General features: G+C 40.7%; 1 protein-coding gene across 4 annotated transcripts in view; it reads left to right on the top strand.

The window, feature by feature from the left end:
• Window positions 1-21,946, top strand: part of TBC1D4 (TBC1 domain family member 4) — a 111,178-nt gene extending 89,232 nt beyond the window's left edge. For 2 of the 4 annotated variants that reach the window (XM_037378472.1, XM_037378468.1), the window contains 10 exons: window positions 3,325-3,482; window positions 4,373-4,582; window positions 4,793-4,795; window positions 8,202-8,360; window positions 9,894-10,052; window positions 10,476-10,720; window positions 13,566-13,725; window positions 15,979-16,148; window positions 18,546-18,722; window positions 19,676-21,946. In XM_037378472.1, coding sequence (XP_037234369.1) covers window positions 3,325-3,482; window positions 4,373-4,582; window positions 4,793-4,795; window positions 8,202-8,360; window positions 9,894-10,052; window positions 10,476-10,720; window positions 13,566-13,725; window positions 15,979-16,148; window positions 18,546-18,722; window positions 19,676-19,894 — 1,660 coding nt within the window. In that variant the 3' untranslated portion in view covers window positions 19,895-21,946. Of the gene's footprint in view, window positions 1-3,324; window positions 3,483-4,372; window positions 4,583-4,792; window positions 4,796-4,841; window positions 6,479-8,201; window positions 8,361-9,893; window positions 10,053-10,475; window positions 10,721-13,565; window positions 13,726-15,978; window positions 16,149-18,545; window positions 18,723-19,675 lie in introns of those variants that run through there. The other 2 variants (XM_037378470.1, XM_037378471.1) reach the window with 2 other exon arrangements.
• Window positions 21,947-26,349: the final 4,403 nt, after the last annotated feature.

The raw sequence follows: 26,349 nt of genomic DNA, 5'->3' as shown, positions 1-26,349 counted from the left end.
GAGAGAAGTAGTTTCATTACAGTTATTTATAGAAACATGACTTATAATCATTAATACATCCAAACTCAATACCTTATTTCGAAGAGTTGCTGGACTGCAGTACCTTTGGAAAACACCTCTAGACTCAATATTAGTTTTGTAGTTGATGTTTGGCTAGCACAAGCATTGGTTACCCCATCATGAAAGACTCTGTAAGTTGGCCAAAGATTTTCAGAGTTTTCTGTTGCTGTTTTGGTTAGTGCAACACGGGGCTCTACCGAGATCACCTACTAACAGTATGATGCATAGGGAATTGCGGCACTGTAGAAGCTAAATCGGGAGTAGAGAATAATTCAGGCTGTCTGTTATCCAGGGCTCCCAGTCCTTAGCACTGTTCTTGGGGGAGGGCAGGGGTGGTGCCTAATGCTGTGTAAGCGAACCTCAAGACATAATTATTTCCCTGCCAGGATATGGAAGCAAGGTCTGATACCTGTGTATGGTAGTGAGTCCAGTTTTCTCACTGAGGCTTACAGATGTCAAGGAGCTGTTGCAGATCATTAGCACAGGGACAGCTTTCATCGCCAAAGAGGCCAATTCTAGCTTGGTGCGTTATCATTCAGCACAGAGTATTTGATATGAAAAGCGCTGATTGAGATGATCTAGCTGCTAGACTCGTGTAGGTGAAACTTCATAGTCTGCTTCCCTTGCAGATCTCTCCTTTTGTGGAGGCCACGCGTGGGGAGACGGACTGCAGCTGGCAAATGCAGTTACCTGCATCTGACCTACCACTAAAAATGTAGTGAACACTTAACATGCTAGGCTTTCCTTTCATCTAACTCTTTTTAGGGACTTTGCACTGTAGCATGAAAATTCTTCACAGCATGAAGGTCTGAGTGTAGCTACTGCTGCGTTGATCTAGCAGTTTTCCTTGTGATGAAGATGAAGCTGCAGACACAGTTCTGCATATTTGATGCTGTCTTCCCAAGAAGCCTGTAAGTGTGTGTCATGCTGTTGACATTCCATGGAAGGATTTATGATGGATAATTAACATACCTTTTGCTATATGAGATCTATGTACCTACTTTACTACCACAGATGCAAAATGCTGAAATATTTCTGAAAGTGGCTCAAGTATTTACAAAAGCTACATGTCCTTTCCGTTGGCAATAGTCAGTAGAGAAGTGTGCCTGGTGTCCTCTTATAATGATCTCCCAGCAAAGCTTCCTTGTATCCTCTCCTTGCCTCTTCCAGCAACATAAGCTACTCTTAAAATCATTATGTAAATACATTTCTATGTGGCCTGCATGGATAAGCAAGGAGCTTCTGGCAAAACTCAAACAGAAGAAGAGAGTTAATGGAATGTGAAAAAAATGACAGGCCACTCGGGAGGAACATAGGAATGTCAGAATTCCTATATATGCAAGGATGTAATGAGGAAAGCTAAGGTCTGCGTGGAATTAAATCTGGCAGGGGATGTCAAGTACAACAAGAAGAGCTTATTCAGGTACAACAGTAGGAAGAGGATGACTAAGGAAAATGCGAGCCCACTGCTGAATGAGATGGGTGCCCTGGTGATGAAAGATACAGAGAACGTGGAGTCACTGAAGGAAGACTTTCCCTTGGTTGAGGAGAATCATCTAGATAAACTTGGCACCCACAAATCCATGGGTCCCCACGGAATGCACCCATGAGTGCTGAGGGAGCTGGCAGATGTTATTTGCTAAGTCGCTCTCCATCATCTTTGAAAGGTCCTGGAGGACAGGAGAGGTGCCTGAGGACTGGAGGAAAGCCTGTGTCACTCCAGTCTCCAAAAAGGGCAAAGAGGAGGACCCAGGAAAGGCTGGTCAGTCTCACCTCCATCCCTGGAAAGGTCATGGAACAGCTTCATCCTGGAGGTCATCTGGAAGCATGTGGAGGAAAAGAAGGTTATGAGGAGCAGTCAGAATGGATTCACCAAAGGGAAATCATGCCTGACCAACCTAATGGCCTTCTATTATGGAATGACTGGCTGGGTAGGTGAGGGGAGAGCAGTGGATGTTATCTGCCTTGACTTCAGCAAGGCTTTTGTTGCTGTTTCCCATAACACCCTCATAGATAGGCTCAGGAAGTGTGGGTTAGATGAGTGGACAGCGAGGTGGATCGAGAACTGGCTGAATCATCAGCCGGTTTTCTGATGATACAAAACTGGGAGGAGTGGCTGGTACACCAGAAGGCTGTGCTGCCATTCAGTGAGACCTGGACAGGCTGGAGAATTGGGTGGGGAGGAACCTAATGATGTTCAACAAAGGCAAGTGTGGGGTCCTGCACCTGGAAAGGAACAACTCCATGCACCAGGACAGGCCCGGGGCTGACCTGCTGGAAGGCAGCTCTGCGGAGAAGGACCTGGGAGTTCTGGTGGACAGCAAGTAGCCCATGAGCCAGCAGCGTGCCCTGGTGGCCAAGAAGGCCAGTGGGATCCTGGGGGGCATCAGAAGGAATGTGTCCAGCAGGTCGAGGGAGGTGATTCTCCCCCTCCACTCTACCCTGGTGAGGCCACATCTGGAGTGCTGTGTCCAGTTCTGGGCTCCCCAGTTCCAGAGACAAGGAACCACTGGAGAGGGTCCAGCAGAGGACTACTAAGATGATGAGGGGACTGGAGCGTCTCCCTTATGAGGAAAGGCCAAGAGAGCTGGGACTGTGTAGCCTGGGGGAGAAAAGACTGAGAGGGGGTCTTGTCAATGCATACAAATATCTTAAGGGCGAGTGTCAAGAGGACGGGCCAAACTCTCTTCCGTGGTGTCCACTGACAGGACAAGGGGCCATGGGCACAAACTGCAACACAGGAGGTTCCATCCAAATATGGGGAAAAACTTCTTCACTTTGAGGGTGACAGAGCACCGGAACAGGCTGCCCAGAGAGGCTGTGCAGTATCCTTCTCTGGAGACATTCAAAACCTGCCTGGACATGATTCTGCATAACCTGCTGTAGGTGACCCTGCTTTAGCAGGAGGTTGGACTAGATGACCTCCAGAGGCCCCTTCCAACCCCAACCATTCTGTGAAATATTACCATTCTTTTCTCTTAGCTTTTATTCTAAGCTTCCAGCTGAGCACTGCATGAATGCTATGAGTTCTTCCTGGTGGTATATATTGCAAACTTCACAGCACTGTGTTACAAGAAAACAATTGGGCACATCTGTATTCAGGGTGAAGCTCGCATAGAGCACACTTTACCTTCTAAAACTTCCCAGTAAATACTCCTGCAGGTTTGGCTGTACATTAGACAGACTTAATAAAGACTTTTATTTCCCCCCCACCTCCAAAGATGACTGACTTTGATCACCCCATCTGCTTTTTCTTTCCTTCAGTGATGGGGAGGGAAAGAAAAGAACATCAACCGTCTGCAGCAGTGAATCTCTAAATGCTGTGGGGGCCACGCTCACACCTCGCCGCATCTCCTGGCGGCGGAGAATATTCCTGCAGGTAGCTTCACCTATGAATAAATCTTCCAAGATGCAGCATCCAGGTCTGTGTGTGCTTTTAAAGAAAATAAACAAGCAGTTGTTACTGAATAGTTATTACTATAGTGAACTGCAATGCGAAAATATGAAAGGGAGAAGGGAGTCAGCTTGCTAGAGCCTTGCTAGAAATCAGTTGTACTCAGCTGGCTTTAGGTCTTTGTTGCTTTGAACACAGGATTCTGTCATCAAAATCAAATTAATTGCAATCTCCCATGGCTGTGCTGGTAGCAAGCAAATGAAGAACTACCTCTTGCTGACAAAGATAGCCTCTTTAACAGTTTGCATATTTTTACCCTAGCGTGTTTACGTAACAGCAGTGTTATGTTCTGCCTTGTCCTTGTACCGCACATAGCACCTGTTCATTGTGTTAATAATTCTTACAGCTTTAGGTCATTTAAAGTAGGAAACTCTGAAATACCTGAAATCCTGCTCTGTTGATAGAGTCCCATTGGCAGAATTCACAACCGTAGGTAAATGACGAAGTCTTCATTTAGTAACCATGAAGTGCTGTAGCACTGCCTATAGTGCAGCTTAGCAGATGGAAAAAGTTGCTTTTATTATAGAGCCTGCGGTAAATCATGGCAGTAAACAAGCTCAGCTGTAAAGGAAACTTTATGGATAAACACCTCTTTGTAACTCTAGAAGGAGCTAGAGGGGAAAAGGGTTGAAATACTGGCTGACCTTTTATTTACCTTTATTTAATTTTAAAAATTAAAAAAACTTTAAATAAAACACTTTATTTAAAAATAATTCTCTACTGCTAAACTGCATTCTTTGGAATAAGCATCTCACTGCTGAATGTAGAAGACAGCTATATTTGTTCTACTGTGACTTAGATTTTTGTGATACGTCAAGCAATCTGAGTTTCCTGTAATAGCTTTCTGATTCTTTGCAGATGGTCATGATGGAAGTGAATTGTTACCATTATCGCCTCTTGCTCCACCCCTCGAGGAGGACCCTCTTGTTCTAGTATTGCAAAATGAGGATGGTCCGGATAAAACTGGAGAGAGGAAAAACTCAGAAGAACTACAAAGTCTGTGGAGAAAAGCCATTCATCAACAAATTCTGTTACTTCGAATGGAAAAAGAAAACCAGAAGCTGGAAGGTTAGCTACTTAGAAAATACCCCAAAAACTATTACAAATTCTGCTGCCTGAAGCTGAAAACTGTACTGGTGTTGGGCACCTCAGAGATGTGGTTCTGTGACTTTTTGGTTAACGGTGCTAGAAAAAAATCTGTTTACCCACTCTTATCTCAAGTCTACCAGGTTCTTTGTCTGCCTGCAAACTCTTATTAATGAGTCACCTCAGTTAAAGAAGGTAACTTTTCCTTTTTTAGTGCGCATTAGGCAAAAGTTTCTACAGTCTGGATTTTAGCTAAGTCTAGGAATTCTAGTGTGAGGTGGAGGCAAGAGAACAGATGCTGTGTGAGCATTCAAGTATGGTAAACCTTACCCTCTGTATCTCATTACAGTCCTTCGCAGTGTATGGGATTTCTGTCCAGGCTTTCTGTCCTGCGTTAACCACATCACAGTGGTAATTTATAAATATTCAAATGCAAATATGATTTTTAGGAACTGGCTCATGAAGTATGTCAGAAAGTTCTTTTCTTGAATGATGAACACTGTACACTGAAAATTGAGTGCCCTTGCTGAGGGATCTGAAGTTGGCCAAGCTGACTTGTCAGCTGCCTGAGCTTTTGGCTAAGATACTTTATTATGACTGGTCAAGACTCGCACAAATAAAAGATAGTATGCAATGTCTATCCTAGTTTATAGAAGTTCTTCGGTATAATAGATTAATAGCTTTTGGTGCAAGTTGAAAATTTTCTCTCATTTTCAAATGTTATCTCTGTAATTGCTGCCCTCATCTTCTCCTATATGGTCTATAACTTCATTATGTGGTAGTCTGATTCTTCAAACAAAACATAACGATCTTGTTAAGGTCAGTTAAATCTTTTTCCTTCTTTAGTGATGCTTACTGAGAAGGCAGAGAGAGGAAGGAAAAACAGTAGGACAGAAGTCTTTCCATGTCCCTACAAACGTACATCCTTGAATGTATTTCCTGCACAAGTAGCATATTTCTTTGTGCATTCTCTCTACAGTTTGTCTCCTTGTAGATTCATAGGGAACATCTACAGAGAAGTCTGCTTTAACTTCAGCCATAATCTTCACTTACTGTTTTAGCAAATGGTTAGTTTCCTGTTGTAGGGTGGGGAAGCTGGACATCTGCTGTAGTGACTAATTTTATGTTATTCCCTCTGGTAGTATGAGATGCTGAGGGACAGGCTCTTCTCTGTACCTGCCCTGCGTTACTGGAGGTACTGAAAATCATAATCAGTTCAGTTCCTTAAGACTTAGTTGTAAGTTATTTCCATTCTGTAACGGATATGTAGAAACTAAGTTATTCCTGCCTGATTATTTGTGGTGAAAACAGGAGTGTCAGCAGTGGAGACTCCGAACTGGCACTTACCTGCCAGCCCACATCTTGGTTTGTAATCCAAGAAGCGTATCTCCATTCTCCTATGCAGGTTCATAAGTACTGCTAATGAAACTGGTGCTCTGGCTAGCTAGAATTTATCACCTTGTTTTCAAAGGGTGAAAAGTAAACTGTCTCAATGCCTATATGTAGGCTTCCTTCCTCTGGGCTGCTGTAACACGGGCCATTTTACGGACCAGGCATATGCAGAACTGATGCATCCCAAAAAAGTACTGGTTTGTGCAGTGGTTGGCATCCTAGCTTGCAATTAAATGTAGATCTCAGAAATGTAAAATGTAATAACAGAAATGCAGCTATTTCTCTACTTGAAGCCACGTTCCTAGCTGTGAATTTATTCAGCTGTATATGACTGGTTTAGAACTGGAATTGCTGTGGAATTGTTTTTAGTGATTTTCTCTTAATGTTTTGTTGATTTTTATTTACAAAATATTAATAGAACTTCTTTTCCTATTCCTTTTGCTGTCGAGGAGACTTGAATACTATTAGCTCTTTGTTTTACAGAAGGTAAGTTCTGTGAATTGCACAAACTTGCTTTTTTCTGAGAAGCTTCACACTACTTTTTCCAATAGATCACCTAGAAATACAAGAACTACAAAAAGTAGCAGGCCACCTAGCAATGATTAGGAAGAACATTAACTAAGATGGTTGCAAGCAGCCAAGGGTGGCATGGTAGGCAAGGCAGGTACAATCAACAGGCAAGCTTGCTGACTTTCACTGGGGTTAACCACAGAGACAGAGTATTTTTCAGAGAAAGATAACCTATGCACTTAATCCTGGAGTTCGTTGTCACACTGAAATATGTTACTGTTGTCTTGAATCTGTCATATTGCTTATGAGTGAGCATTCTCGGATTAAATCATAAAGCAATAAGGTAGCATTTAAAATTGTCCCAGTTGGACTGCAGATTCTTGTGGCAATCACATTCCATTTTTATGGAAGTGTGCTGCACGTTGCATGATAGTTGTTTATACAAAGCCCCCTGTAGTCTTGAACAGGTAGGATCTCAGAGGTGTAACATACAACTTCTAGAAATAATGTCACCTATGTTTTGGAGTGGGCTAGGCAATGATCTTATGGATTCATTCAATACTGGCTATGTCCAAAGCGAGATAACTAGGAAAAGGAACAGATTGTTTTGTTTTGCAGGTTGTATTAAAACGTGAGAGCTTGCTTTCACCTCGAGGTGATGATGGGGACAGAGATACAACTGTTAAGAGGAAGGAGTCTCCTCCAAGGAGCGAGTACTGCATGCAGATCAAGGCAAATTTGGGATAAATCACTTGCAGCTTTCAGAGGTCATGTTGTGAAATGTACAATTCAGTCCAGTGATAATTAAACCTATCTCTGTAAGTTAAGACACATTTAGGTCTTCATTCTAGTTTTTTACACTAGTAGTATGAGGAATTGGGAGTGATTTTCTGCATGCGTATCATGTGTAGTAAAATAACCACAGTTAATTCTCAGTAATGGACATAAAAGCTACTCCTTCGTGAAGTTCCAGAGTAACAGTGCAGCTTTATTTCAGAAATAGTGAGTCCTCTGGGATAAATATTTTTGCAATATTCTATTCTTTTGCAAAGTTCTATTCAACGAACCTTTTAAGTTTACAGCAACACCAGTTTTGTGCTCAGCCCAGATATACCTTCCTGGATATGGTTCACGTTGGTTCATTCTGTTTCCTTCTTGTCAGTTTGATGATGCCAGGTGGCAGGGCCAAGAGCTCTTGCCACTGTCTTAAGGAACACATAAAAACTGGAGCCAACGTGACAGACTCCAGTTTAGAAGACTTGCCTGCTTGCTTGCCTAAATCTCTAATAGAAACATTCATATGGTTGGGACTTTCCATATTAAAACAATCGTAATGTTCAATATAAACAAGAGAAAAAATTATCAAAGGTGTTTTTGCAGTTGAGAGAAGCAGCAGATGTGGTGAAGTTGTGTTGAGTGGGTTTTTCTTCTTGCCCTAAGCCTTAAAAAATGTTTTCATGTACTTCATGAATTACTAATGTTCATGGCCCAGTAACAGAAGCTAAATTGTTGCCTGCAGGATCTTATGACAAAAGACTGGCCCCATCTCAGCTAACAACTGATAAATTGTAGAAGGTGTATTTATGCCTAGACAGATTATCAGGTAGATATATCTAACTTGAATTGGGTTTGCATATTTGATGTCTTTTATAATTTTCTGATGTTCTGTTTTTCTGTGTGCTCTTTCTTTGTGTTCTAGCAAGCAGAGATGAGCTCCAATCAAGAAAAGTAAAACTGGACTATGATGAAGTTGGTACATGTCAGAAAGATGTCATAAATGTTTGGGATAAGAAGTTGCTGAACTGCAGAGCCAAAATCCGATGTGACATGGAAGATATTCATTCCACTTTGAAAGAAGGTATTTGTGTCTTTTAACTATGAAGTCTGAAGATAGATTTTTTTGTTGTTCCTTTTTGATACTGAAGGAAATCTGCCAGCAGTACAGTTTTTCCAGTAGCACAAAATTATGAAAAAATTGCCTTCTTTCTACAAATGGACCCACCTCCTGCTGCCAAACAGAAAATAGGTTGTGCTGTGCCTGCAACTAACAATGTCAGCAATGCAGAAATATGTATATTCATACTCCTGAAAGTAGTGTCTTGTGCCCATGTATTATTAGACTGAAGATTAAACTTGGAGCTTCCGCAGCTAACACTGTGACCTTCTGATTTCTGGTCCATGGCTGCTATCCAACTGCCAGTTTCAGATGCTCTAATTTTACTTACTTACTAAGAAGGCAGGACCAGAATCTCTAATGTGGACTGTGCCCAAACCCTAGGGTAATTGCAGCCAAGCTTTGGGGAGTCAGAATATGGTCTTCTAGTATTTTATTTCCTTAAGTGAAAGGCTGAGGATTTTGGTTTGAAGATCTTTTTGTGGCCTAGAAGGGGAGCCATAGGGCCTTGTTAGTGTAATGCAGATATGGAGTCTGCACCACTGTGCTCTCTTCCATAGAAGCTCACGTCAGTGTTACAGATGCTGAAAAATAATATTTCAGTGTAATCTGGCTGTGGTACAGAAGGGAAGTTTAAATTGCTTCTGAAGGAAAGTGTGGTAGAAATAAGGTGGTTCCGGTTAGGGACATGCAGAAGACTGCAAGCAAATTACTTTACCTTGCTGCCCTATCTTCTGCTGCTGGGCTGCAGTTCAGAGTTGGGAACAAGGATATGCCTTTTCTAACTTATATTCTGTTAAATAATTATTTGCCTGGAAAGTATTAGAAGAGTTGTCAATTCATTTTGACTTTCAAAGGTCAGTTTACAGAGTCAGATTTCGAAGGGGGATGTGTGTGAAAGTCCAAAAGTAGTATTTTAATTTAGTTTATGCTTTCACAGATGCCTGGCTGACTTGAGAGAAATGATGCCTTTCAGTATGAGTGGTTCTGTGTCCTTCCTTTTGGTGTGCAGCGTTAATGCTTTTAGTTTTGAACTGAGCATTTTATAGTCTGTACATCTTTCTCCAAGCCTATGGACTGATATGAGCAGCCCTTTGGAAAGGGGAAGAGGAGGTGGACTTCGCTGTGTTTTATACCTGTGAATTTAGTTCAGCCTTTCTAAACAGGCCGGACTGCATTCTGTGTGTGATTGTGCATCTTCTCCTGCTGGAGGCTATAACAGCTCAGAAGTGGCAGAACAAGTGATGTTGGTACCGTAGTTGCCCAGTGTAGGTACTGTTAGTTTGTAGTTAATGTTTAGTTAGTGGGACTGAACTGTGGCTGGTGAGTGAATACACTGCAGAGCAGACAATTTCTCAAGCTGACTGTAAGGGATCTTCCAGAGTGGTTTGGCCAAGGTTATAATAGACCAAGGTTATGACAAAGCAAATTCTTGTGTTATAGCACTATAAAAACATGGCCCTGCTTAGGCCTCTTCTTTTCCTGACTGACCTGCAGGTGTACCAAAAAGTCGTCGGGGAGAAATTTGGCAGTTTTTGGCTGTGCAACATCGAGTCAGACACAGACTGCCAAACAAGCAGCAGCCTCCCGATGTCTCTTACAAAGAACTTCTGAAACAACTGACTGCACAACAGCATGCCATCCTTGTAGATCTAGGTACGTCTGTTTGTAGCTGGGAGGTTTTTCTGACTTGTTTCGTGGGTCTTTGAGTAAAAACACAGCAAAGTTAATGGAAGCTGTTGTTGGAGGGAGGTATCAGCACCACTTCCTATGTCAGGATGCATTCTGTGCTTGCCACTGAATGTCCTCTAAGCAGATGTTTTCTGAGGTTATGCTGTTTGTATTTATGCTCTTATACATCTGTCTGAAAAGAGATATCAAGCAGTTGCTTCTGCTGGTTCAATGCAGATGAGAATATTATATTAGCTCAATGGATACTGTCTAAAATTGGTGGTAAAGTACAGATTGATCTGACTAAAGTCAACCTGCATATGAAAGCAAAGAAAGAAGTGCTGGCAGACGGATCTAGGATTTTTTGAGGAGAACTGGGTAGTGATTACTCTTTTCTCTTTATGTCAGGACGGACATTCCCTACGCATCCTTACTTTTCTGCCCACCTCGGAGCAGGACAGCTATCACTCTTTAATCTCCTGAAAGCGTACTCTTTGCTGGACAAAGAAGTGGGTTATTGTCAAGGTATCAGCTTTGTAGCTGGAGTGCTGCTTCTACATATGAGTGAAGAACAGGCCTTTGAAATGCTGAAATTCCTCATGTATGACCTTGGCTTCCGTAAACAGTACAGGCCAGACATGATGTCACTACAGGTAAGTCAGTTGTTCCTACTAAAGCAAACCAGAGTTTTAAATGAGTTTTGAGCTCTTAGAGATTGCTCGTTCTTCAGGGCCTTATGAAGCTTCTTACGCGGTTTTGGAAGTTATGAGGTGCATGCAGTTGTTGTCGAGCCCCTCTCTGCCTCTCAGTTTGCAAGCAGAGAAGTTCAGAACTTGCAGAATTTTCCTGTCACACATCCCCACCATTTACTGTTTGGAAAGTCTGCGTCTGTATAGATGGAGATTAAAAATAAATTTGATTTTATTTTTCTTCAGTCCATGAGCACCGAGATGTAGATTTTTCTCTTGTAACTCCAAGGCAAATCAATAGTGACACCCAGTGGCCGGTCAGGGTACTCCGCAGGCATTTGTACTTGGGGCTGCTCTGTCTTGCCTTGTCATTTGCACCTCTCTCATCGTCCTCTGCCTCACCACCCTCAACACAGCAAGACAACAGACCAGTTTTTAATCTTTTTATTTTGGATGAGAAACGATGCATGTTCTGCAATATTAGTCTTTCAACAGCTAGCTATAGATACTCAAGGCTGTTTTGGAAGGAGACAGAAAATCAGATCTGTATAAACTTCACAGTTTAAAGTCTGAGAAAACTTCCACCTTGGGATGCAACTGTCCACTAACTTATAATAATTGGGGCTTAGAGCATATAGTTATTTAAAGGGATACGCCACTGCTGAGCTAAATCTTGTAATCCACATTTGAGAAAGAGAAAACTAAGAGGCAGATACAAAAGTCTTTTTTTTTTTTTTTTCCCCATGCTCCCTGCATAGCAAACACTTATAATTACATAAAAACTGAAGTAGGAGTTTCAGTCCAATTTTCATGACCAGTCACTTTAGGTGCTTATTTGGCAAATGTCCAGAAAAATAGAATAGATTGTAGTTAAAGAAATTGTATATGCTTATTCAAAAAAATGGTAGAGAGGAGTGTTTTACTGTGACTGTAAGTATACTATAAGACGTTTGTTGTGATCAATTAAGGGTGAAAAGCCACAGAGTCATAAAGAGCATCATTCTGCCTCTTCCCTGTTCCCCCCCCAACCCCCCAATAAGTTTTGAACCAGTGGGGTCTAAGTGTGATAAATGCATGGTTGTGGGATTTTTTTCGCCTAGAAGATGCTGTCTTAGTGTTTGTATGTTATACTGCAGCTGTAGACTGTCAAGAACTTCTGATGATTTGGGAACATTCAGAGATCCAGGATTTTACCTTTTGATTTAAATGAGTCTGAAAATTTCATTGTCAGAAGCTCTTAGGAAGAACACTTTTTACGTTCGAGAAAGGTCACTGGTTGTATAGTACTGTTTGCCCTTTAAATGAAATGACCTCTCTTTACCCCACAGTTTGCTCCTAGGCAGTTATTCTGTTCTAGACAAAAGTACAAGTTTTGTCTGCTCAAGACAAACTAGACTATTGAGGATGACTTAAAGGATCTCACTAAAGCCTAACCCTTTGTTTTGCTTTTTAACAGGAGTAGAGTACTTGCAAATTCTTTCGCATTTACAATACTGAAACACAAGTAAGCTTATATGCAGAGTTAGCTTCTGTCCTGAGCAGACAAGCATTGTATGTTTCTTTAGGATAATGAAAACTTATTTGACTTACATTTTTAATTGTTATCTGGAAAAAGTAGTAATCTAGATCCTTAGTTCATAATTAACTCATCCAATTGGTGTATGGCCTCTGCAATACTCTTCTAATTTCACATGTAAATGTATTTTGTATCAATGCTGTCCAAACAGTGCTTAATTATTATCTTTGGCAATTAATGTAAGAACTCAAAACGCATGCACAAATTTAGCTAATTTGTCTTAATGAGAAGTGATCTGTCTGCTTGCGGAAACTGCTGACTGATAATAGTATCAAGTGCAGTCAGATTTTGGTGGGGAAGAATCATAACCACTAAAAGCAGGAAAGTAGATGGATCCAAGAAATAATTTTCTTATTGAGGAATGGATTCACCTGAAGCATAAGGCACTGTTGACAGCAAAGCTGGACCTGACAACTAATCAATATATGTCTGCTTCTCATCCATCTTCTGCTTTATGATGGAAGCATTGGCCTGTGCTGTGAGTGACTTACTAGGGAATATAAACTATCAAAATGGCAAGGAAATAATTTGGCAGAAAGTGATATTTCTGGCAATGAGTAGCAACTTCTAACCATTTTGCTTTGCAACCTTTTACAGGTTGTATAACAGCACTTTATGTATCAGTATCTTAAATTTTTCTGGACCGCTGGCATGTTGGAGGTTTGTTGGGAAGTATGTATGTGGTACACCTCTAATGACCACTGTATCTAATGTACTTTGTGGGGACAGAAGCAGTCTAAAGTGATGATTGTAGCAGAGGAGTTTTAAATGCAGCAAAATTATTGCCAAGATTCAAAGGATGAAAGCTGAAATGTGTAAATTTAGCCAGAAATAGTTCAACTCTATAATGGGGAGTTTTGGCATCTTAAAAGAGGTACTTCTACTTTCATTGCTGCAAGACTGAATGCTCTGGTTTGTTGATAAAGTTAGATCAATATATTCTCTTCTTACTTTAAGCCTGTGAATCTGAAATGATATTTCATTAATAATCAGGTTCAAACTCTTATTTATTATTGACTGCTGTGTTGGTTTTAATTCATTAGGGGTGGGTTGTTTATGTGTGAGTAGAAATCACTTGAGGCCCTAGGCAACAATTAAGCTTCATTTTACAGTGGCGTCTGTACTAGAGTTTCTTTCCCTCAAGTGGAATGTGAATGGTGTGGAAAACTAAGTAAAGCTGAACTTTTCTTTCTCTACTTCTTTTCCCCCCTGCAACCCCCTCATGCACTGTAGATTCAGATGTATCAGCTCTCAAGGCTCCTTCATGATTATCACAGAGACCTGTATAATCATCTTGAAGAAAATGAGATCAGTCCCAGTCTTTATGCTGCACCGTGGTTTCTTACATTGTTCGCATCTCAATTTCCATTAGGATTTGTAGCCAGAGTATTTGGTAAGAAAGTTTATTCTGTTGCAATAATAAAAAGAACAATGTTGTCCATTGTGTTTTGAAACTCTCAGGGATTAGTTTTCTACGTACTTGGGACATTTGGGGTGACTATTTTGGGTGGCAAGTAGCAATGCTCTTCATGGTGGGATGTCAGCTCCTTTTCGAAAAGGAAAACTGAAATGTATTCTTTGAAACATTGGACTTGAGCAATTAAGTATGTCTACTGTTATTAGCCAAGAGACTTCTGATGGATAAGCAGCAGGACATTTATTGTTGCAAATGTACTTTATGCACCAAGTATTCCATTTATATCTATAGAAAAGTTCATCTTGCAAACTGAAAAAAGAGAATACATTGGTTTTCAAGAACATGTTTCTGAATAATTGATTCTAAAGTGGTTTCTAATAAAAATTCAAATAAACTTGAACTTAAAGGCTGGTTCAGGTATTCATGTATGTATTGAATAGTTCCCTAGTCTTAGAATGCCTCTTATTCCATTTAGAGGGTTTTTTCATGACTCCTCTTCAGATAATGTCTAGTACAGAAGCTTAAATATTGATTGTGCCTTGTAGTGTTTACATTATCAGCATGTCAGGTACCTGGGTTTGTGTTCTTTTATTGTCAGTAAGAGCTGCCAGCTTAATCAAATCTCTAGTAGTGCAGATATATGTAAAAAAAATTACATGTTAATATGAAACTCAATGTGCTTAGATATGCACCAAAAAACTGGGAGCATATGCTGTGTACTTCCTCTTGAATCAGACTTTTTTCCCATTTGATTTTTCTGTTTTCATACAACACCTTTTGTCTTTTCTGATGAAATTCAACTTGACTTCTGTCTCATGTTTTATTAATGGAGTGAGTTAGGTTTTTAATTTGTTTGGTGGGGGGGGTTGGGGGGGGAAGAGAGGCTTGTTTGGTTTTCATTTTTTTTTGACCCAGTGATTTCTCCATTACAGAGGTTTTTTTCCTTTTACAGTAAACTTTTTCTAACTGCTCTTTAGGTGAACCAAAGACTGGTGTATCTGTTTTTCAGTGGTATGCACGATCGGTGCCTCTCTTTCCCAGTGAGATTATTGAATACTGGAACACTCAAGTGTTTTGGATTTTTTTGATTTGTTTTTCAAGGCTGAACTGTTCTTTTCTTTTTTTTTTTTTTTGTTTTCAGTAGGCTTTGAATTTGGAAAACAAATTTTTTAAGGGTGGGGAGCGTCAGCATTCTTTTCTTTGTAAATAAGCTGAGCAAGGCATGTTCCCATTTTAAAAAACAAAATCACTGAGTTGTTTTACTTCCTAATGCTTTGGATTCTTGCATCTTTGGTGTCTTATGGGCCATTGTCAGATACCACTAACAGATGGTTAGTGTCCACCCATCACAAATTATGCTGCTTGAATGTGCATCATAGACTTGAGAAGGGAGACCTTTAGGAACTGTGTATGAGTGAGATGGCTGCCTCACGAGTGTCCTGGTGCTCCCCTCTGATACTGGATTAGCGCCAGTGATAACGTCTCAGCGTCAGGATCAGAAGTTGAGTTTATTCAGTCATGGAGCCCTGCTCTTGGTGGTGTGACAGAGCCAACAGTACAGGAGGCTTATTTGAACTGCTCATGTGCTGCGTTCACCTCGGTAACTGCAACTCCACCACTGCCACTGAGACAGTTTCTAGTTACTCTGAACAAGTTTCCAGTTTCTGTACAGTCTGTATCTACTGACTTCTGCAGAGCCTGGACTTCACCCTCACATTCACGTAGTTATACCTCAAAGTAAGGGGTTTGGGCTTAAATTACAGCCAATGTGATCACTACTGTGGATTTTGAGGATAATGTGTTTGGTTATGAAATCTACATGATCATTTTTTAAGGACTAGCTTTTGCCTGTAGAAAACAGTAAAACTTCAGTATGTTGTGTTGTGATCCACTTCCCAATTGCTTTTCAATCATAAATACACTTAAAACCAGTTAGCAGTTAGCTAACAGTCTATAGTTTGCAGTAGACAATAATGAAATGCTTATTGCAGGTAACAGTTACAGACGTAACAGGCATGTTGTATTTTCTTTAATGCTCTCTCATGTCTGTAAGGTGACAGAAAATGCTTTTATATGCTTTAACCTCATGTTGAAATAAGACAGATTGCACTTCTGAACTGAATAAATATGTGTTATGATTGATTACAAAGAACATCCCAGCAAATACATGTATTTACCCAATTACTTTAGCTCACGTTTTCAAGATATTTCAATTACTTTCTTTTTTAGACATTATTTTTCTTCAAGGAACAGAAGTCATATTTAAAGTAGCACTGAGCCTACTTAGCAGTCAAGAAACATCTATAATGGGATGTGAGAGTTTTGAGAACACTGTTGATTTTCTTAAAACCACTATTCCAGATATGACTCACCCTCAAATGGAAAAAATTATTACTCAGGTAAGTTGTTTTTCACTGCTCTTTACTTCCCCCCCCCCCCCCTTTAGTGTACTTTAAATGAATCATGCCCAAGGCATAGGTAAAAGTCTTCTCAGTGTGTTCCTTTTGGTTTTAAATGCAAATGAGTAATTTTCCCAGTAACTTGTATAGAAATAGGATATGAGCTAATTTCAATGGGTTTTGAACTGCAATTCTAGCAAGACTTTAGTTGCTACCTCAAGGTTTAGTACAAAGGTTATTTCGTGCCTCAGATATTGGGAAAACATGACTTTGCTTATAAATTTCACATCACCATCAGAAGGGTAAAAGTAGCCTATTTTCCAAACTTAAAGCCAGCTATTGCTCCCTGCTAGCGGGTGGGCAGTCCAGCAGTTTGTGACAGGAACCACAACTCACCATGTTGGAAGAGGCAGCATCACAGCAACTTCTCCTCCTGATCCTTCTGACTTCTGGTTGCACGGGGCCAGGTACCCACCCCCATGGGAACTTTGCTGATACTTCCAACTTAAAATTCTACAAGTTAGGAGGTTGGTGAGGCCCTGTTTTCATGATACTTAATAAAATCAAGGTCAGGCAAACTTTTGCTGTTCTGTTGTGGGGGCAGCTTCCATCCTCTTCGGGATCACTTTTAGGGTGAGAATAGAAGAGAAACAAAGAACTACTGATGCTGGTATAGGAAAAGCTTCTTGTGAAATACTGTCAGTGGCTGGGATCTTCATGTCTCTACATCATCTTCCTCTGCACTGAAGCTGCAAATTGAAAGTAAGCCTCAGTACAGTACCTTAACTGTGAAGGGGTTTTTTGAGCAGTTTTCCTGTTCAGGTGACAGTTTGGAGGTAATAGAAGAGTTCTGGAAAACCACATCCACGTGCAGGAGTGCAGTTAACACTGTTGCATTCCTGTGGTTTGGTTTATGCTTGTGTATTTCAGGTGCTGTCAGTTAAGAATTCATTTTTAGATGACATGTTAATCTTCATTCCCTTATTGCAGTGATTGTGATTGCTGTGCTAAACCAGCATCAGGCACTTCAACGTCTATCTTCACAACTCACTGATTCTGGCGATGATAGAGATGGTAGTTCAATATTTTTGATGTTATTAGAAATTAAATCTCTGTCTGTGGTCTGCGTGGGTTGCAGAGCAATTGTGCTGTGGTGAGCATGGTAGAAGTGGCTTTGTGCAAAGACAAGACTGATTGAGTAAAGGATGGGTGATCTTACCTGAGCAGAGGTGGTTGTGGTTATATGCAGGGTCAGTTCAGCTCTGAGATGAAGGCTGCCTGCTTGCCTGTGGTGTGGTCTCATGCTGAATAGCCTTCTGGATCTGCATGCACATGTAGACTGCCTATATCGTATTGCTCCTACACCTAGGCTGGCTGAACGGGGTCATTTGGCTGTCTCAGAGCTGTAATTCCCAAGACCATCCTTTTATAGTGGATAATAAAAGAAATATGTAGACATCATGCAGGACTACAGTACACAAAGAATTGACCAGGTAGCCTCATAGAGGAAAATGGCACTTGCCCAGTTTGAACACTGTATGTAACTTAAAGTTTACCTCATTTGAATTACCTAAAGAACAGTGAAGGTAATGCAGAATCTGTTTTGTTTGGGGGATCTGTGTGTGTGTGTGTGTGTGCTCTGTTGCTGTAATGTTTGTAATCTCTAGAACAAGGAACAAAATTAATGTCACTGTAGACATCCTTCCTTTCCTAGCCTAAACTATTTGGTAACTTTCAGAAGCTGAGAGGCTGTGACTAGATGTATAAACAGGTAAGGGTCATGTGGTCTCATCACTGTTAGATGCTCAATTCCATAGTCTTCACTTTGTTACCAAAGCATCCCAACAAGAAAATAGTGTATCTTCACAGAGAGACAGAGCACAGGGAAACTGTAACCATGAAGAGTATTCTTGTAAAAGTCTGTAAATGGGCACTTGGAGTCAAGAGATCCAGTTTTGAGGGTGGAGATCGGATATTCCTAGATTATTATTCCTCATAGTGTGATCCTGCTCCTATCACAAGCTGGTGAGACTTGAATTTCAAAATTTCCTCTTGAACTTCTTAATATTCCTGAGTAAGAGATGATAAGACTTGATCATATTATAAAATTCTTGGATTACATAAGACTTTTCTGCTGATATATCTCATAGTAAGAGATGGTATTTGGTAATGGTAAAAACGATGATCCGATTTTTCTAAAGTCTGATTTATTATGGCTCCAATAAGAACTTTAGATGCTAAAATGCTCTAACTGGAGATTCTCCCTTAAAATACTTTTTGAGAGGAACAGGAAAAAACATTAAGTTAATTGAGCAGAGTTGCCTCTTAGCTGAACATTCACGTGGAATATGTGCTCTCTATTGTAGTTTAAAAAATAATTTTTTTCTCTCGTGGCAGGTGTTCGAGATGGATATTTCAAAACAGCTCCACGCCTACGAAGTAGAGTACCACGTTCTTCAGGATGAACTGCAGGAAAATGTGAATCCCTGTGATGAAGGTGAACCCCTGGAGAAGCTGGAGAGGGCAAACAGTCATCTGAAGAGACAAAACATGGATTTGTTGGAGAAGCTGCAGGTAAATGATCTAAGACTACAAACGCATGGAGAGATCATTTCTGTGATTCAGCCAATAGCCAGTTTTTGTGTTTATGGCCTCAGGGTGTTGTGCTATTTTCTTTTGGTATTGAAAACAGGGATCATTTGGGTTTTTTACTAGTATTATTATTATTATTATTATTTATTTATTTTATTTGTGGCTACCTGGGCTTTTATGTCTGTTCTGAAAATGCACCAAGGACATAGAATAAATATGAGTGACTGATTTGAAAGGCTCTATCAATGCTCTTCTGTTCTTCCAGAGTGCTATGCTATAACGCATCTTCCTCAATTCCTTAACCTCTTCATCTTTTTGTTTGTATACCTTCTTCATTCCTCTGATTGGGCCTTTTCCTGGGAATGTTTGGAATTCCCCCACCTCTCACAGAGAGACATTTGCTACTGCTGAGGTCCAGGGTTTCTGATTACTAGTCATTGTTTTTTGTTTCCCAGAAGCAGCTATAAGTCTTTTGTTGGGAAATAGTGAACACTGTCTGCCTCTAGACTTAACACTGACGTTCTGTTTCCCTCTAATCTCCATCCTAATTTACTTTATTACATAGGGTTCCCATTGCTCCGTCACTGTCAGACAAGTTGTCTCTTCCAGTTCTACTATAGCTGCTGATTTCCTTTTTCTCCTTGCAGCTCCAGTTCCTTGTTACTCTCAACTGTCCGTTGCTTGCTGCAACTTGCATGTCTCCTTCCCTCTGTAAAGCTTTTGGGAATCCTTCAGATTGATCTGGTCTGGTTACTATAAGGAGATTCTGTGTATGATACACAGCAGGCATTCCTTGTATCATCTGCCTACACAGATGTCTTTTAGAAACATCTATGTAATTAAAGTTCTTTCCATATTATATAGCATGTCGTAATATAAAAAAAGGTTGTTCAGAACGTCTCAATTTATTATAAAGATAATGCTGTTGTTTACAGGTTGCTCATGCTAAAATTCAGAGTCTGGAGTCCAACCTGGAGACTATTTTGACTCGAGAGAACAAAATGAAGACTGTAATTCAGTCCCTGGAACAGGAGAAGATAACATATCAAAAGACTCTTGAGCAGATAATGAAGTATTTGCCAGCGGAAGTCTTGTCTGACTGTGAACTGCTCCTGAAGGAAGTAAACTACAACCCAAATAATAAAATAAAATAAGGAGTAAGCCATAAACCAAGGTTTTCTAGGCAGCATTTTTTCAAAAAAAGGGAAAGAAAAGATGAGTATGCTGCTTTCAGAGGACTTAGCAATAGGCAACAGTATTACCCAAAACTAGTGCTGGGACACTCATAGCTACAGATGGGCCTTCAAATGTCAGTATGCAAATTCAGGCTATTAATTTTTTTATGATTCTGTAAATAAATCGCAAGGGGGAAATAAAGGATTCTTATATGTAATTATGATGAGTAGATGTATATTTAGAGTTGATCTAAAGGAAAAGAGAAATTTCAGTAGTCAAAGCCAAGATAATGGCGATCTGCAAATTCACTCTGGATGTGCTTGTCTTGTAGCAAAATGAGGATAGTGTGTCTTTATATATATGTATGTTGAATAATACTTGAAGAAAAAAAACAAAAAAGAATGTAATTTTCCCTCCAAAGAGCAGCATGTTTCACATCTTCTGTGGAAAATCTGTGTGAACTCATGTGTGCCTCTCTTTTAATTCTACTGACATTGTGCGCGCAGACCAATAAGCAGAACAAGTATCATGGCTTGGTTCATGCGGAAAGAGCTCTTGTGCCATCTGCTGCCTGGGCTGTCGCCGTCAGCGACGTAATTACACACGCATGTTGGAACTGGAAACCAAAAGCATAATGTCATAGCTCCGCCTCTGTAACTCAGAGCTAAGAAATAGGTATCTATACACGCTCGCAGAACTTGTAAAGGCAAGAGCTAACAGTGACTGCTACTTCCTTCCTGGCCGGTTTGCTTCTGCCTGTCTCGGGGTTGGTCACGATGACGGGAGGAAGTGAGCGATCCTGATGTTAATTTTCTGCAAGAGACTTGCTGTCGTAAGAGTCAGGCATGCAAGAAGTTCTCATTTAACCAAAGAAATACTGCAAGGAGCCTTGTCTTATCATAGTGGGAGCCAGAAAGCTATTCTTAAATTTTATTTGAAGAGAAAATTGAGGCAGATTGCAGGAAGTTGAGCATAAGTGCACGCAAGAGGACCAAGCAAGTTTCAAATGTTATATACCTTTCAGTTTTCGCTTACACAGTGGGTATACATTTCAAAAGGGATTCTGAAGTACAGGTGTCGTTTTAATAATGCTTTCCAGGTTATTCCTGTTTTAATACTAGTTTGTGGTTTTCTTTTTAAAACAAAAGTCATGAATTCTTGTGTTCTGGGCAGAAGGTGGGTAAGCTCTGATCATTTCAAGGGAGAAAATATGTTTATAAAGGTATAAAAAGATGCACATAGATTTGAAAATGTTTTTGAGTGGAATTTATGAGAAGGTTTAGACAAATGTGTAATAGACATGTACTTTGGAGTGCATGTCTGAACCGTTAATTGAGTGTTACAGTGGCTCATGTTATCTCTTACCATTTATACTGTATTTCAGGAAAGACATACTCTTTTTAGTAAGAAAAACAATTAAGCAAAGTGCCAAATCCAGCAGTGTCTTTATGCATAAGTTTGTCCAATTTAGAAAGCAAGGACTGAATATCACTGCTTTCTAAATATTATGCTTTATGTTAACATGAAAGTGAGGAGCAACAATGCTGATTTGCTGCACGCTGCTGTGGAACTTAGGGGCTTGGGGTCTCCTAGGTTTGGTTTTTGTTGTTTTTTACTTCTGTGATGTTTTACTTGATTAAATATACTGATTTACTTAACAATCCTTCTTTTTACAGTTAGGGTGAAAGGTCTTAACATTGTGTGTAAAATTGTGGAATCTGTCTAGATATTTCAAGAACGTTATATTGTCCTAGGTGGAAAAATGCCAAGTGAAAAGACAGTTCTTTGCAGTGTTGTTCAGAGTAAGTTTTAGCTGGCGTGTACATACAAAACCAATCCCAGGAACTGCAGTAGCATTTATTACAAAGAATCAAGGTTATTCAGATACATCTCTTTTTTTTTCTTTTTTTCTTTTTTTTTTTTTTGTAATAAGATGCACTGAACGTGCTTTATCCTCTGTTTCACTTATAAAATTTTTCATGTAATGCCTGGAGTAATTCCAATAAATGTCATTGCTGCATTTCTCATGACCTCTGGCTAGTTTTATTTTTTTGCACCTCAAGTACCAATCTCATTCTCAATAGTGCTGTTTACATGAAAGACAAAAAGCATCTGTTTTTAGTTTCTAGTTGTGGAGAAAAGAACTACAGGAATTGTAGAAGGACATGGGAAGGGTCGGAATTCCAATTAGGGAAAATAGTCTTGCATTGTTCTTAACTGAAGATTAAATGATTAAAAGGTATTTTTCTTCTGTAGCAGTTCATTTGGTATGTATGCATGTTGGGAATAGTAATTTGATGAACTCTGCGCTGCACATCTAGCTTGGGAGGAGGAGGAGGACACTGTATCAACAAGTAGGAATAAACTACAGAAGTAAACCCCCAATTAGGTAAGTGCCTCATAACATTAGGGCATATGTGATAGCATTTGTATTCTGAACACAAGTGTGCCTTGCTAACTGAGTATCTCTAGAGTGTTTAGCTTGAAGTCTGCACTCCAGCAGATATCTTCCAGACCATCTTCAGATGAATAGCCAGCAAGATTATCTAGAAGATTGAACAGCATGTGTGTTTGCGTCCATCTGTTTGTCTCTCCCTCTCTATCATTTAGGTAGCTTTACAGCTGTTCTGTTCTGGTTGCAGTTGTGCGACTGTGAATTGTAAGGTGCAGTGAGCCAGACAGAGCTGCAAGGATATTTGCTTGGGAGAAAGGATGGTTCCTGGGTTTGGACAAATTGTTCTTTTAATCTTGTTTTTCTCTTGGAAAAAAAAAAAAAAGTTTTCAGAATAAAGCTATTGTTCTGCTTGAGCTAAGCGGAACAGCACTCTCCATTTTTGCAGTCAACTTGCAGAGAACTAACTCAGGAGGAAAAAGTATTTGCTGTTTTCAGGAACAGCTAACTTAGACTGGTTTCTGCTGGCAGAGGGTTTTTTTAAAAGTCTGGGAAGACATCCATCCTTTTAGGTAGCAAACTAGCCTGTAAATGAAGAGTACTGCTTGCCAGGAATACAGTTGAAATAGGTCAGTCTGGTAAGAAGAAGGGCTAATATAAGCAACACTCTGGTATTCACATCATTTATGGGTGGGAAACTTGGCCAAGAAAGTTGTAGGGTTTTGGTCAGTTGGTTTTCTGGTTTTCTTTCGGGGGTTTTTTTTTGGAGTGTGTTTCTGGTTTTAGTTTTGTTTTTCCTTCTCCTAAAAAGGAGAGTATTTCTCTCCTTGAAAGAGGAATGTTTATTTAAGGTGCCTTTAAGTTTAATTTTGTTCACTTTTCTCTAAAAAAGCCTCAGATTTTTACAGAAAAAAAAATAGTCTTCTGATAAATGGCATGTTCCAGTTGAAGACCTAACTGGAAATCACAAATCTAGCTAAACTTAAGTGGTTTGATGATGCCCTCTTCAACATCATACTGCTTTGCTTAATATCACTACAAGGCAGGCAAACAATTTGTAACACAGGAAAGAATTTCAGCAGTTTGGTCCAAGAATTTGATGCCAGTATAATCCAGAGGGTCTACATTTGGACACTTAATCTAAACCTAAAACCACATAAGTATTGGTGTGAGTAGCCTTTTGTGTATTGAGGTGAATAGCCCCAGGCACTATTAATAGTGGTTATCCACTAAGTCGTTGTAGTCATAGATGGGCGTTGACAGACACCTGCAGGTGGTAACATGTCAAGCTTTGTGGCAGGCTACACCATCCATTTGAGGAATTGTAGTTGATTTTATATTTCTGTAGTTCAGCTTTTACTGTCAGTGTTAGCTATTGAATGCATTTAACATACGCTTTGCCTTCCTCAGTCTTTCTAGTGACTAGAAAGAACAAAATTTAACTTCCTTCCATACTGAATGCTTGGCCATATCCTTCCTCCATACATCTAGTGTGCAAAGGATAGAGTTTATATTCCTGGAGTTTAAAATATGTTAGCTGACTGTCTGATAGCATATTAAACGCAGCAGTGACAGTAAAAAGCTGGGGAGTAAAGCAGAGATTACTGTGTGCCTTGAGCAGCAACGACTTGCATGCTGACTGGCTTGCAATGAAGTGGAATCTGGATGGGTTGGTACTTGGTGTGCTGTTTGGTTTTATTTTAATGTTGACCTTAATCCTGGACCAAAGGAAGGAGCTAGAGGTGCTCCTCTACCAAAATGTTGTGTTGGAATTTCCTTGAGAGGTTTTCCGCTCCTTTGCTATTCTCTTTAGAACTCTTGCTCAGCAACTAGGAATTGTTAACAAGGGAATTGGGAGTTGTTTGTAGTCTTATCATCAGAAGAACTTCTCTTGGAGTTTATCCAGACTGTTCCTGTACTCAAATTACAACTTGCTCAAGTCTTTGCTCTGATTATTTTAATATATTGGGGTTTATTTTTAGTAGGAGCGCATGCTGAGGGATGACATAAATGCCGTACATCATGTCCTGCCAAAACGTATATGTGGAGAAGTGTAGAGTGAGCTTGTGCTTGTGAAACACTGGATTAAGAGAAGTCACTTCTTAGTGTGGGAAACCGGTCTGTATCTGACCTCAAAATAAGAGACCCAGTTTCACTGGCTCTGTGTACTCCTCTTCTGTCATCTGTCTGAATGCCTACTTCAGTTGTCTGTGTACAATTAGCATTTGGAGCTGCAGATATTTAGGTGTACGTGTCCATTTTTGTCTTAAAAGTTTAATGGGCTTGAGCGTGAATGGAGGAGGAATGAAGCGTTCTGTATCATATAAGCATTCTCTTCACATCCAGAGTAGCCATCCAGCCGAACAACTTCATTTCAGAACAGAAGAAACACACAGTGAAGAAAACTGGTTTGAGCCTATAGTTGCTTTTCCCTTGCCTGGGCAAGTGGGCTACCCAAAATAGAGTATCTAAAGTTGGAAGGGACCCATAAAGTTCATTGAGTCCAACCCCCGGCTCCTCACAGGAATGCCTAAAACTAAACCATATGACTAAGAGCATTGCCCAGGTGCTTCTTGAACTCTTGACAGGCTTGGTGCTGTGACCACTTACCTGAGGAGTCTGTTCCAGTGACCAACCACTTGTCTCAGTGAAGAACCGTTTTCCTAATGTCCAAGCTGAACTTCCCCTGATACAGCTTCATACCATTTCCTTGTGTCCTGTTGCTGGTCACAGAGAGAAGATCAGCACCTCCTCCTTCTGCTGCCCCCCTTGAGGAAGCTGTAGAGTGAGATGAGGGCACCCCTTGGCCTTCTCTTCACCAAGCTGAGCAAACTACGTGACTGACCTCAGTAACTCCTCTTAAATCTTGCCCCTCAGGGTCTTTCGTCATCTTTATCACTCTTGTCTGGACACATTCTAATAGCATGATGCCTTTCTTGTATTGAAGCACACAGTACTGGAGGTGGGGCTACACCAGTGCAGCGTAGGTGGAGTGGGACAATCACCTCCCTTGAGCTTAATGCACCCCAGGACAGGACACGTTTGGCCCTTTTGGCTGCCAGAGCACACTGCTGATTCATTTTCAACTTGCCATCAGCCCAAACCCCCAGATCTCTTTCCGTGGGGTTGCTCCCCAGCCTCTCATCCCCCACTTTGTATGTGTAACCAGGGTTATGCTGTCCCAGGTGGAGAATCAGGCACTTGCTCTTGTTAAATTATGTACAGCTGGTGATTGCCCAGCTCTCTGGTCTATCCAGATCCTTCTGTAAGGCCTCTCTACCCTTGAGGGAGCCCACAGCTCCCTCATGGTTTATTATCATTGGCCGTCCTGGGGAATAGGGATTCTCAGGGGCGCAGTGTCAAGAGTAGATCCAGGCTAGCTGGAGCCTGGAAGAAGCCACAATAGGACCGTGCAAAGCCTGGCTTGCTTAGCATCCAGGAATGCAGTCTGTGCATGTCTCTGGGAGGGCTGGACATCACCTCTGTGCTGCACCTCAGGGCTTCTTGCTTCAGAGTGAGGTCAAGTCTGGTGCTGTGGACCTGTTTTTCCTGTGCAGTTTGTGCTCCTGGAAGTTGTCTTCTGGTTTAATTTTATGTGCTGAAACCACACACTGTTACAAGTCAAACTGGAATAAGTAGGGATGAGTGGAAGGTTTCCTTCAGTGTCCACCTGGTGCTGACTAAAGCCCAGCTGCAGGCCCCCAGTCGGTCAGCATCCCATCAGCGCTACTCCGGGAGCATACAAGACTTGTTCTGTATGAAGCTGTTGGGCTGTCTGCACTGTCCTCTCCAGCACTCGGTAAAGGGTGAGGGGTTTTATTTTTTTTTCCAGCACTACAAAAAAAATTAGCCTTAATTTTTTTAATTCTATTGCCCACGAGGTGTCAGTGTTGCTTTTGCACGTGCAACCGGTGCGTGCCCCTGCCCGTGGTTGCACGGCTCCTGTGCTGTGCACGGATGCAAACAGCACACTGTGGCTCTTATTTTAAAGAGGAGAATTAACTTATTCTCTTGCCCGATGAAGCATGATGCTGTATTTGC

The sequence above is a fragment of the Falco rusticolus genome, chromosome 2, assembly GCF_015220075.1.
Source record: "Falco rusticolus isolate bFalRus1 chromosome 2, bFalRus1.pri, whole genome shotgun sequence".
NCBI classification, from domain to species: Eukaryota; Metazoa; Chordata; class Aves; order Falconiformes; family Falconidae; genus Falco; species Falco rusticolus.
Note: the sequence above shows the minus strand (reverse complement) of the source record. Positions and strands in the feature narration are given on the sequence as shown.